The following is a 13,591-nucleotide window of genomic DNA, read 5'->3' on the forward strand; positions in this document are numbered from 1 at the left end:
CATGCGTCCTTATGTGACCGATGCCGACGACGCCTCTGAATCAGAGCTCTGATAATGAATCTCCTCGTGAATCTAATCAACGCGACTAACAGCAGGGAAGTGAGGCTGGGAGGGCGCGAGACAGAATTTCATTCAACGACGCTTCTTCTACCAGACCAGGAGTGGGACTTGCTGCCGAGATGAGCGGTTCCCTGTAAAGAGAACACACACACGCACACGCGCACACGCACACGCACACACACGCACACACTCAGTGAAAGAACAGCTACCTGAGCATATCCATCTTTGGGCAATTGTTTTTCAAGTGTGCAGCTACATACCCCAGCCTGGCCTTTGGAGAAGTTGGCATGAGCATAAAGAAGCACAGCAATGTCTCTACGACCTACTTCTAGTGCAATGGACAGGGCTGTGCTCTCGTCCTATGTACACGCAAAGACAAAGGGTACAGAGCATGTTGCTTGCTGTACATGACTTATGTTACTCACGCGGGGGCGGGGGGCTGGGGGGGGGGCTGGACCCCGCTAATACCTGCCCGCAGGTCTTGTTCTGATGACTTTTCTTCTTCAGAAATGTTTGCACAAATTCCCACGAGACGGTAAATGTGGAGATATGTGAGATTTCCGCCCGTAGATTGGAAGGTGTGTGCACGTGCTGCCCGAGAAATGTAACCCCGATCGGCCCAATGGGGGCGCTATAGTTGAATGTCAAATTTGAAAAGTCATAACTCCTACGTCACGAGTCCGAATTACACGAAAGTTGGGGGAGACATCCATCTGTCCTCACTCTACAAGTCTGCCCCAAGAACCACCGAAGTCCGCCTGAGGGGGGGGGGATTTTCCGCCATTTTGAATTTTTCTGATGAGCACATTTTTTGACATCTGCTCCTAAACCTTAGGTCCGAGCGCTACCAAATTTTCTGTGTATCATTATCGGTCCAAGCTTAGCAAAAGTGGTCTAAAACTTGTTGATAATTTATTTAGTTTTCAAGATATTGACCAATGAACTACAAAGGGGCGTGACTCAGCACATACATAGACCAAAGTCAACAACCGCCGAGCCAATCAGCACAAAACTTGCAGGATATGTCCACATAATCTGAAATATACCGTGAATGTTTCACTCAAATTGACCACTAAGGGGCGCTGCAAATGCAAAAAGGGGCGTGGCATAAGACAAATCACACTATAGATCAGAAATTGCTTGTCCAATCGTTACAAAACTGGCAGGATATGTTTCACAACAATGTTGAACCAGGTGTGTAAAATCATTTTGAAATCACCCAATAGGGGCGGACCGCCGCTCCCAAAGACGTGGGTGGGCAAATGGGGCAAATTTGGCCATAAATCAATGGCAGTTTGTACAAACATCCCCAAACTTGGTGGATATTTTTAACTAAGCTTTTGATGGTCTGTGTTGGTTTGAACCCTGTTTTTGTAACACGCCTTTCCTTTAACCCTATATTCCCGACTGACAGATCCCCCCCCCCAATCTTTCAGAGCTACGTTAAACATCTACTACGACATTTGACCCTGCAAAGACCGAAGCAACAAGGCCCTACGAGGCTGGAGGGTGTGGCGGTGGTAACTCACGCTGTCACTCAGGGTGGCGTCACAGCCTGGCTGCGCTATTAGCAGTCTGACAATATGCGCGTGCCCGTGCTCGCTTGCACACATCAGCGCCGTAGAGCCCTCGTCATCCTGAAGGTTGACCTGTGCCCCCTGCGCCAGCAGCGCCTGCACCATGTCCATCCGCCCGTGGCTCACCGCCAGCATCAGTGCCGTCTGACCCGCCTAGGAGGAAAAACACGCAGAAACCAAAACCGAAGGCTAGGCTAGCTCTCACGTTAGTATTCTCGAAGACGGACTTGCTGTTTATTCGATAAACAAAACTCTTCCGACGCCACAAACCCCTCTCCTTAAGAAGATACATGCAGGCAACTTGCTGCTGACGCAACACCAATGGGTTCCTACGTCACACTTGCACTCCCCATCTGTTTTCATCAACTTTCTTTGATATTTGTTTTATATATTTTGCTTTTTTGTGTGCTTTTATTTGTATTATTTATTTATTTGACTCCACTCTCCCGAGCCGTCCCGGTCGCTGCTCCGCCCCCTCTGCCGATCCGGGGGGGGGGGGGCTGCAGACTACCACGTGCCTCCTCCGATACATGTGGCGTCGCCAGGCGCTTCTTTTCACCTGACAGTGAGGAGTTTCGCCAGGGGGACGTAGCGCGTGGGAGGATCACGCTATTCTCCCCAGTCCCCCCCCGAACAGGCGCCCCGACTGACCAGAGGAGGCGCTAGTGCAGCGACCAGGACACATCTGGCTTCTCACCCGCAGACCGTGTTTAACTTTGTTTGGGTCTGTACAAATATGCCCCGGAAATATCAGCATTTCTCCTTTCTTCTCTGCAGTTTTGCAGAGAAGCAAACTGAAGTTTCACGTCCGTGCCTCTGACTCCCTCAAAAAATCACAGCATACATGAAAAACTAAATGCAAAACCAAACACAAACACACCCACATTATCTGTCCACAACAAGCTGGGCCTACATCAGGACGAAAATGGGTTATAGAAAATCTGCACGTCATGCACTAATTTACCTAAAGCCCTAGAAATGGGCCTAACCTGGCTGGCCTTGGCGTTTACGTCTCCTTTGGTGAAGAGCTCCTCCACCACCCTCATGTCGTCCGGCGTCTCCACAGCCGCCAGCGCAGCTAGCATGATGGGTGTGTAGCCCGCTTTGTTCTGCTGGTTGACGTTGCACACCCCTGTGGCGATGGCAGGAGGTCATATGAACAGAGAGGGAAGGTGGATGTAAAAAAAAAAGGTCGTTATTGATTTTAAGGTCACGTTCACGGCTAAGAGATGGCTCTTTCAAAACAACAAAATCCTTTCATAATTATTGCTTCAAGTTCTAGATCATCAGGACCAATGGCAGCTCAGTGTTCACCGTGATGGGACACATGGTGCAATATGGCACTGGACTTAAACTTGTGATGCAAACGTTTGGAAAAGGTGTGTTAACGCAACAGTGCTCGTTTATAAAGCTCGCATTGGGAATTGGTATTCAAAACAATTAATTAATTAATTAAGTTTACTTTCTTAATCCGCTTGGGAAAACTCAGTTCCTGCAACTTAACCCATCCTAGCTGTGATCTGTGCAGCTAGCAGCAGCGGGCTGCCCCCTTCAACTCCAGTTCTTTTCCCACTGCCTTGCTCAGGGGCACAGACAGGAGTATAAACCCTAACATGCATGTCTTGTTTATGGTGGGGGAAACCGGAGCACCCGGAGAAAACCCACCGCAGACACGGGGAGAACATGCAAACTCCACACAGAGGCCGACCTGGGATGACCCCGAAGGTTGGACAACCCCGGGGTTCGAACCCAGGGCCTTCCTGCTGTGAGGTGACAGCACTAACCACTGGGCCACCGTGCCACCAAAGCAATGGTAACACCCTCACTCTTTCAGTGAAATGCTTCTGATTGGTTTAATGGGTCATACCCATCCCCAAGAAGAGCCAGATACAGTCCAAGGAGGCCTAGCTAGAGCTCCAAGAGACATAATCCCTCAGCAGTAAGAGAAGAACAAGGCGCTAAAGCTGTCTGATCTGGATCATTTGGAGCCTTGCATGCTGTAATCCTTAAATAAACTGATGAAAGATGAAAAGAGGAGCAGAGGACTAATGTGAGGAGCAGCAGTGACAGATGTAGGCTGCAGTGGTAGTTACAGAGCCAATATCCTGTCATGCAGTATTTTAACTTTAATATAGGCAGCTCGATCTCTCCATCAGCTTGGCAGATCTCCACTGAATAAATTAGCCAGTACAACTCATACCGCAACATCTACTTTTCTACATTTGAGGTGTTGATTGCAACTTATTGCATCATACTTTCATTTTTATTTTATTGTTTCCTTGTGTATATGTTTTATTTATTCGCCTTTTTAACTTTCATCTTTTCTATTTACTCTTAATGTTTCCCTCTCACACCAACATGCCAACACAAATTCCTCGCATGCTCTTGTAATTGGCGATAAATATGATTCTGATTCTGATCTAAGCTTGGCTGACCCAGCAGACCAGTACTTTCTTTATCTGACTCAGTTAATCTACAGTGGTTCCCAGACTGGCTTCCATAATGATTCCACAGGGAAAATTGGAAATATAGCAGATTTCCCTCCAATCCAGCATCTAAAAAAAAAAAAATCTATTTTTTTGTGCAAAATTTCTCTTGGGGGTCAGAATTACATAACCATGAACACAGAAGGCAAATACTTTTATCAGTAAATCTGTGAAAGAAATTAGATAAAATTAAACAAATATTTCAAGTGGGTGAAAAACACAGCAGCTAGCTAGAAATAAGAAGTCAAATTTGACGAAATTTGATATATTTACAGAGTTGATTTTAAAATTGCAGTGCTGCAGTGACATTTGGACAAATCCATGGATTAGTTTCCACCTTAATTTATGTCGCTAATCTACAAATCATGGACATTTTTGCAGTTGCTCATTTTAGTGGGTAATGTCAGGTATGACTTCTCCTGCAAAAATGACGAAATACCATCAAAACCAAGATGCCTGGGACACTTGCCAACATTGGGACACTCGTGAAAAGTGTCTCAATGTTTTGAAAAGTTTAATGTTCTACTAATTTAAGCCTGTGCTTGGCTTAACCATGGGTTAGGTTTAGGGTTAGGGTTAGGATGACGTTCAGGATCACCTGCATCGAGCAGCTGCTTAACAATGCTGAAGTTTGAATGAGACACGCTGTAGTGCAGGGCTGTGTTTCCGTTGTCGTCAGCCATATTTGCAACATATCGTAACACTAAGGGGGATATACCCCTAAACGCAGACAAGTAGTGCTTGACCACGGAAGGAAAGGCTGACTTCCGGCTGGACACACAGAACCACTCCTGCTGCAGGGTGTGGAGGCAGGCGTGCTGGGGGGGGGGGGACAAGAACACAAACACACACACACACGAGTGTGTTAAAATACGTTAATTGTTACAAGTATACACCTAAACATGCATGCACATAGACCCCCCCCCCCACACACACACACAAGTGTGTTAAAATATGTTAATTTTTACATGTATAGACATAAACATGCATGCACATAGACCCCCCCCCCACACACATTCATGATTCTGTTTTGGGATAAAAAAAAAGATAAACAGTGTTTATGTTAAGGTTTCAGTTTATCAAGTTATAATTTACAGCATGCAAAGCCATTTGCACCCCGAATGGCTACAGACATGCCGCAATTACGGGAATGTGACTGAAACGACTGAGGTCAGCAGTTCAGTGTAAAATAGATCCAAAAGATGGCATCACTCCAACCACAAAACAACAAATCATCTTGCTGCACATCTTGATCAGCTTGTTTTGAAACAATTGCAGTGTTTATATATAAATATATATATATATAAATAAACTACATATTGTCTAGATATTGCTATTACATTCTACTGACTTTCCCATAGTCCCTGTTTACCCATTTTTGCCTCTCTGCTTTGTCGCTGTAGGAATCTGACGTGACCACAGAAGGATTTGGTCCTGTGTTTGTTTTGTCAAAGGAATGAGCTGGGTTTTGTTTTTTTTGTTTCTGTTTTTCAGTTCAAGACATATTCCGGGGCAGAAAATTACAGAGGTGGCACATTCTGGCTCTATGTGTGCCTGACCAGACTCTTTTTTAACGCTGGCATTCTTGAACACACCCTGCCCCTGTCGTTTTCCATCTCCCCCCGAAAAAGAGAGCGCGAGAGAGAGAGAGAGAGCGCGAGCAAGTGCGCAAAAGCGCTTCTAGCGTCGAGCTTCTTTCAAGAACACTTACCAGGTCACTGGCAGATACGGACGCGTTACCGCCCAGGCTGGTCCTCAACGTTTCACATGCGGAAATCATCCTGTCACTGAGGCTGAAGCTTAAGAGAACAACGCACTATTAGTTGCTGGGCGCCAGTCAAGACTCCATGACGGCCCTGTAATAAGTTGGCTTGTTCTAAGTGGGCGTTGTGATATGCAGCTATACTGTAATTAGGGTCATAAACCCTGTCTAACAAGCGACGAGATCAAATTAAAAGGCAAGGGGCGTACAGGTAGCGGTCTATTCCGTTGCCTACCACCAGGGGGCTCGCTGCTTCGAATCCCCGCGTCACCTCCCGGCTTGGTCGGGCGTCCCCGGAGACACAATTGACCCTTCGCTAAGCCCCGCCCTAGAACAGCCACTGTCCAATCCTACGTTAGTAACCGTTACTAAGCAGGGGAGGCCTGGCAAGCTATCGAGGAGGGTGGGGTCGTATTTTGGGCTTTTCCTAAGCCTAAAACACAAGAGGAAAAATGTCGAATGTGGATCAAACAGTGTGGAAGACCTCACTCGCAGCTGAATCCATCGAGGATAAACAAAAACACATTTGTTTGCTCCAAGGTAAGCTTGCTAACGTTAGCTAGCCTAGCTAGCTAGGTTAGCTAACGTGACAGTCAACTGGTCTCCGCTTTCGATCCTGTCTGGCCTTTGCGACCAGCACCGATGATACGGGCACAGCCTTCATTTTACCACCTCATGGTTTGTGCCATTGTTGTGGCAAACTTATGCAGGACTTAGCTGACTCTTCTGTTCTTGCCTTTATAAGATCCAGTGTCTGGATCAAGCCCACGATGTGTCAGCAATATCCTGGTGCACTTTAAACAAACGGGAAAGTGCATGTGAGCCCCCCTGATCCAGCTGGCTAGCCTGGCTAGCTAAAACATAACCTAATGTTAGCTAGATCTGAAAGCTAGCTATATGGACTCATAACTAAATGTCAGCTTAAGATACATCTATATTGTCTTACCCTGCTGTACACGAGCATTGTTGTTCATTTATCTCCTTGTCCTTAACGTGAATAGTTAGGACGTGGGGTGCCTGGGTCTTATATTGGGACCTGTAGGCTTTAGCCTCGATTTTAATTTCCCCTTCATTCACACGCTGACAAATTATATCATGGCTGTAGCTTTCAAATGCATATTGCAAGCCTTTCTGTCTACTTCTCTCTGATATCTCCTTGCTTTTCCAGAAATTGGATGTCAATTCACCTGGACGACAGAAAACGCCTTGTTTAAATTTCGCGGACGGACGATAGTTTGCCAGGCGTAGCAACAGTAACCAAGGGGGGCGGGGATTAGCGAAGGGTCAATTGGCCGTGCCTGCGGGTGGGAAGCAGGAAGTGGGTATGTGTCGCTGCACTAGCGCCTCCTCTGGTCGGTCGGGGCGCCTGTTCGGGAGGCGACTGGGGGGAATTGCCTGATCCTCCCACGCGCTACGTCCCCCTGGTGAAACTCCTCACTGTCAGGTGATAAGAAGCGGCTGGCGACTCCACATGTATCGGAGGAGACATGTGACAGTCTGCAGCCCTCCCCGGATTAGCAAAGGGGGCGGAGCAGCGACGGCTCGGAGGAGTGGGGTACAATTGGGGAGAAAAGGGGGGAAAATCCAAGAAAAAAAAAATCAAAAGGCAACAGACTTACCTTTGTTGTGTCTCTGGGGTCACAAAGTCTCCCATGTCCCTGTTGCACATACTTTTGTCATGTCCATCTTGAAACCCAACATGATTACACAAGCCAGAAATCTCCCTCCATTTTCTGTTCCCCTTCACCTCCTCTTCGTCAAAGTAAGCAGCTCGACAAGTAGAAGGCTCGTGACTTGACACGGGTTCTAATCTAAAGACAAACCACAATGATCAAATCCACCGAAACAAAAAACAAACCGAGCGCATACAGTATAAATGGAAACTACATGCAGATAGCAATGCACCAACTGACGGTGCACACCACCACAGCCAGAAGACATGGTGTCCACTGTGACACATGAGAACCTCACCCAGTAGTCAAGCTCAAGAACTTCAGGTTCTGCCTGTTGCTGCTGCTTTGATCGCCATTTTGTTTCTTCATTATAGACCGCAGACTGGCGTTGGTCGACCTGTCTAGAGACAGCATGCAAGACAAGCCTCTGAAAGTTCAACAGATCTAATTTGTGTTAAGGTAAAATGTCTACTTTAGATGTAAAACCTGCTCCGGCCCTGCCTGAAGCAGTGGGGCAGGCTAAGCTAGCTGCTAGCCCATGCAGACCGGCAGTCATCCTGGCTGGCGTTCATTCTCTTGGACAGTGAAGCATTTTTTTTATGGAAATGTTGGCTGTGTTTTTCGAGTTTTATTTTATTTTATTTTATTTTATTTTTTTGTAGTTTGAATATGTGTTTTTGTGTTGCACTGCTGTGGACTGGAGGAAACGACAAATAAACGTTCCTGATTCCTGAAAACCAGGATGTAATCCGGATCTATGGTATGCAGTAATAAACCTACATACATTATACATCCTTTGGATTTTATATTTCATATATTGTAATGTAATTCTTCATAAAGAAGTAGACGTTTAATTATTTTAGACAGGGCATTCTTCTACACTTAGATCTTCATTCAAACTATCTAATTTTAGACCATCTTCAGCCACAAACCACTATGTTGTGAGAGATGTGTCCTTTTCAAAACCCAACATCATTCCAAGCATTGCAAGTCAACGCCTCAACAGCCTCTTGCCAAGCCAAAGGGAACCAGTGGCTTTCGTTCTCTCTCAAGACCATACCAGTTAAAGTTGGATTCGGAAGTACGCTGAAAATAAAATAGCCTTAATGGTAAGTACACTTGAACAGACATCAGTTCTTACTCTTTTTTTGGGAGGGGCGGGGATTTTTTCCCCCTTTTCTCCCCAATTGTACCTGGCCAATCACACCGCCCTCCAAGCCGTTCTTGTCGCTGCTCCACCCCCTCTGCCCATCCGGGGAGGGCTGCAGACTACCACGTGCCTCCTCCCGATACATGTGGAGTCGCCAGCCGCTTCTTTTCACCTGACAGTGAGGAGTTTCACCAGGGGGACGTAGCGCGTGGGAGGATCACGCTATTGTGTCCTCCCCCTCCCAACAGGCACTCCGATTGACCAGAGGAGGCGCTAGTGCAGCGATCAGGACACATACCTACATCCGGCTTCCCACCCGCAGACAAGTGCAATTGTGTCTGTAGGGACGCCCGAACAAGCCAGAGGTAACACAGGGATTCGAACCGGCGACGGAATAGACCGCCATGCCACCCGGATGCCCCAGTTCTTATTCTTTCTCTAAGGATTTGTACAGTATTGGTATGATAAGCATTCGGACATGACATAAGATATGCACACACACACACACAGGTGTACCTTGCAGAACAGAGAGTGCATGTTGTTCGATCATTTGGATCTTTCTTTTGACATCCGAGTCGTTACAATTCACTTGACAGATATCGGGCTTTGCTTTATCGCTGTTAGGGAAGTCGCCCTTCATCTGGAACGGTCTGCTGGCTGCGTCAAAGAGAGCGCAGGTGAGTTAAGCTCGCGAATGTCATTAAGAAAAAAAATGCAATTATAAGTAAGCATGGACAGGGGTGAGTGGCGTGCTACCTGCGAGCTGTGACTCTAAAGAACAGACGTCTCTTCCTCCTGGTGTCATAACTGCACAGGGCAGCTTCGAGCTAGTGTTTCCCAGGCTGCCGTGCTGCTGGTCAAATCCAGCACCAAGGCCACCGCAGATCTCTGTGAGAGGGCCCTGCTGCTGCCCGAGTAGCATCTGCATCTTCTCTATGTAATGATTAAGATCTGGGTCGCCCCGGAACTGGGTTGAATGTTGGGCCGTTGGTCCAGATATTTGGGACGGTGCTGACAAGTTTCGTATTTTGCCCTCACCAACGCCGATGCTCCTGGTTTTGTTGGGGTCAGGTAAATGGGAAGGCCCACAGGCCATATTGCGGGTTTTCAGCCCAACTAGAAAATTCTCATAAATGTTGGCAAATCCAACACCGGTGTCTCGAGTTGTTTTCTTGGGTAATTTAACGGATGTGTTTTTGAAAGTGTTGCCTATGACTGCCGCTGCTCCTGCACCAAATGCATGTATGTCTGAGCCACCCTGAATATCTTGGATCCTGTATCCCGCAGACGTCGTCTTTGTAGCCGTTTGAACTGTATTGGTGTGCTTCTCTTGGGTGTTGAGAACAGTGTTGGTGCTGGAGTTGGTGTTAAAAGCATGTTTGGTATTGGTGAAGCGGGACACTGAACTGGACACTGTGTTGGTGTGCTGTGAGGCTGTTTGGGGTGAGGCCATAATGCCCAGATCAACCCCTCGAATTGGGTCCGTAGCCATACCAAGACACATGACCTCCCTTGCCTCGGTAATAGTCATATCAGCCGAGCAGTCTCCGCAAGCCACTGAGCAATACTCTCTCTTCCCTTCCTCCGACCGCAGAATCTCCATCGTAATGTCGGTGTTGGTCACTGCGTCGGTCATTTTAATCTCTGTCCCGACCGCTTGTGTCTTTGTCATGACTTGTATCCCCACACATTGTTCTCTGCTCTCCACTCGCTCCTTGACCTCCCAGTGGCTCATAGGTAAATCTGGTCCCGTGCTCACACTCCTGACCTCAAGCTCACAAGATACCCCCACAGTGCAACGCTGGACCCCTTCCCTTCCCCATATGCAGGCATCCCGTAGCTCTGTATGGGTACCCACACCCTGACTCCTGGTATGTGTCCTAGCCTCAGTGCCTATGTTCTCAGTGGGGGGCTTAGCAATAGAGGCTTTATTGACTTTGTTCCTAGCCTCTGCAGCCTGGAGCTCAAACTTCAAACGGCTCATCTCTGTCTGGAGGGCTGATTCCTTCAACTCCGACTCTAACTCACAGATTCTTTCCTTCAGCATTACAATGGTTTGCTGTTGGGCTTTAAGTGCGGCTTCTCTTTCTGCAACAATTTCAAAGTCAACTTCAAATTCTTCTTTGGCAGTAGACCTTGTCTCAGTGTCAACACAAGTGTATTCTTCTTTGGCAGTAGACCTTGTCTCAGTGTCAACACAAGCGTATTTGTTTTTCTTTGTGGGTTCAGATAAGATTATCTCTACATCTTCATCAGTGCCAACTGCAACTGACTTAGTGGGTTTGACATGCCGTGTGCTGTTGCGTAGTCCATGCGGTGCTTGCAAACATCCACTTTTAATGGTTCTTTCTAATGCCTGCATTTCTTCAGTCAGTTGCCTGAACTCTCTGAGGCCAGTGCAGTCACTTTTCACTATGCTTTCAAGTCCCCTTTCTATCTTCACCTCCTTCTCAAGTCCGGAGACCTTCCAAGGGTGGTCAGAACTCCCCGTGCTTCGGGTTCTTTTACGAAACACATCATTCAGGTCTTGGTGGCCATTCTGATTTTTGAACTGAGAAACCAGTTGTCTCTTTTCTTCCTGAAGGACTGAAATCTTCACCTGCAGGATAGGGATAGTCTTCACCTGCTCCTCCAGCTCCTTCAGCCTCTGCAGAGCTACCATCATCTGATCGCGAACATGCTGCAGGTGCATGGGGCTCAGACCTGTAACTGGGGTGGACCTACCAGAGTTCTGTGGACTAAGCTTCAGGGACCCTGTGCTGCCTCTAATGCCCAGGGAAGAGCTAAGCCGAACAGATAAATCACCTCCGGCATCAGTGGACTTGTTCCTGTTGTTGTTCTGATTGTATGCACCCAAGCCTGTGAAGGGGGACAGTGAACCTGTGGAACCTAAGCCTCCAAAACTAGCCAGCCGTCGACGAGGCAGGGGCTCAGGCTTAGGCTGGATGGACTTCTCCTGCTCCAAATATCTATGAGCCTCCATAAGGGTCTTTTCCACAAGAGGGTCATGTTTAGGTAATGGCAGAGCTCTTGCTGCTGGCAGAGGCTTTGCCTCTGAAAGTTTCTGAGGTGGTTTGGATCCTTCATTTCTAGAAGTATCTGAGTAGGAACCATGAGGTGGGGGAAGAGGGGGCCGGCCTCTAGTCATAGAAGACATGGACAATAGTCTTGTGTCATCACTGCTGGCCGATGACAGGTACTCTGAGGGAGTCCTTTGGCCAGTGGAAGCATCACACTGTGGTTTTTCCACATTATTTGCTGCCACTCTTGGCCTCCTCTTGAAGTTTAGTCGCTTAATTGTGGGGCCGGTTCAGGATTTGTCTACCCACCAAAAGTAGCCTGGTTCCAGTTGATAATGGCAGGCTAGCTCCAAGTAGTGAGGCACAAACTTTTCAGTGCCCCTTGCTCTGTGACCTATTGGGGTTCAAATTGGCCGAACTGGAATAAGTTATTGTTTTTACAGTAGAACAGATACAAAAATAACAAAAGTATTTGTATTACAGCAGCAAACATGGAAATGACAACATTACTGAGACCTCTCATACCATTTTATATGTATATAGTGTGTATTATATATGTATATACACGCCTATATATGTAAATATGTAAATATTTATAAATATATATGTAATTTCATTCTTTTTTTATTACATTTGATTTTTGATTTTGCAGATTTCAAACCGAGACGTTAAAACTGGCATGCCTAGCAATGGGAGTATAATAAGAAACTCAAAGTAAGAGTTACTGGTCAGACTCCACGGTAATATCCTCAACAACTTTTTAATAATAAAAATCACAATTCAATCTATTAACCGTCTTTGAAAACATGCAAATAAACCATCCGGCAGACACAGGCAACAACGGGCCATGGAGTGTCAAGAGTGTGCAGGGTTTCCTTCCAGCTCATCACTCCACCAGGTTATAAAGCTGACTAGTCTCTGCTGCTCAACTGTTCAATCCTCTCGCTTAATGAATATCTGGTAGGAAAACCTGTATACTCTTTACAGTATCTGGTAGGAAAACCTGTATACTCTTTACAGTATCTGGTAGGAAAACCTGTATACTCTTTACAATATCTGGTTGGAAAACCTGTATACTCTTTACAACATCTGGTAGGAAAACCTGTATACTCTTTACAATATCTGGTAGGAAAACCTGTATACTCTTTACAATATCTGGTAGGAAAACCTGTATACTCTTTACAATATCTGGTAGGAAAACCTGTATACTCTTTACAATATCTGGTAGGAAAACCTGTATACTCTTTACAATATCTGGTAGGAAAACCTGTATACTCTTTACAGTATCTGGTAGGAAAACCTGTATACTCTTTACAGTATCTGGTAGGAAAACCTGTATACTCTTTACAATATCTGGTAGGAAAACCTGTATACTCTTTACATTATCTGGTAGGAAAACCTGTATACTCTTTAAAATATCTGGTAGGAAAACCTGTATACTCTTTACAGTATCTGGTAGGAAAACCTGTATACTCTTTACAGTATCTGGTAGGAAAACCTGTATACTCTACAATATCTGGTAGGAAAACCTGTATACTCTTTACAATATCTGGTAGAAAAAACCTGTATACTCTACAATATCTGGTAGGAAAACCTGTATACTCTTTACAATATCTGGTCGGAAAACCAGTATACTCTTTACAATATCTGGTAGGAAAACCAGTATACTCTTTACAGTATCTGGTAGGAAAACCTGTATACTCTACAATATCTGGTAGGAAAACCTGTATACTCTTTACAGTATCTGGTAGGAAAACCAGTATACTCTTTACAATATCTGGTAGGAAAACCAGTATACTCTTTACAGTATCTGGTAGGAAAACCTGTATACTCTACAATATCTGGTAGGAAAACCTGTATACT

General features: G+C 46.1%; 1 protein-coding gene across 1 annotated transcript; it reads right to left on the minus strand.

The window, feature by feature from the left end:
- Positions 1-128: 128 nt before the first annotated feature.
- On the minus strand, positions 129-12,003 carry LOC130121625 (KN motif and ankyrin repeat domain-containing protein 1-like). The gene is made up of 10 exons (XM_056290466.1): positions 9,465-12,003; positions 9,225-9,365; positions 7,857-7,959; positions 7,505-7,696; positions 5,835-5,922; positions 4,722-4,941; positions 2,627-2,769; positions 1,590-1,790; positions 321-419; positions 129-191 (listed from the first exon to the last, which is right to left on the minus strand). The coding sequence occupies exons 1-10, from the start codon at positions 11,863-11,865 to the stop codon at positions 129-131; spliced, it is 3,651 nt and encodes a 1,216-aa protein (XP_056146441.1). The 5' UTR covers positions 11,866-12,003.
- Between the last annotated feature and the right edge of the window lie 1,588 nt (positions 12,004-13,591).

Source organism: Lampris incognitus, chromosome 12 (genome assembly GCF_029633865.1).
Source record: "Lampris incognitus isolate fLamInc1 chromosome 12, fLamInc1.hap2, whole genome shotgun sequence".
NCBI lineage: Eukaryota > Metazoa > Chordata > Actinopteri > Lampriformes > Lampridae > Lampris > Lampris incognitus.

Excerpts from the sequence above, each read along its gene's own strand:
- LOC130121625 (XM_056290466.1), bottom strand. The coding sequence starts at position 11,865 with ATGTCTTCTATGACTAGAGGCCGGCCCCCTCTTCCCCCACCTCATGGT. Across the intron at positions 4,942-5,834 it reads CCGTATCTGCCAGTGACCTG|CACGCCTGCCTCCACACCCT; the intron begins GTAAGTGTTCTT and ends CCCCCCCCCCAG. Across the intron at positions 420-1,589 it reads ACGCCACCCTGAGTGACAGC|GACGAGAGCACAGCCCTGTC; the intron begins GTGAGTTACCAC and ends GCGTGTACATAG.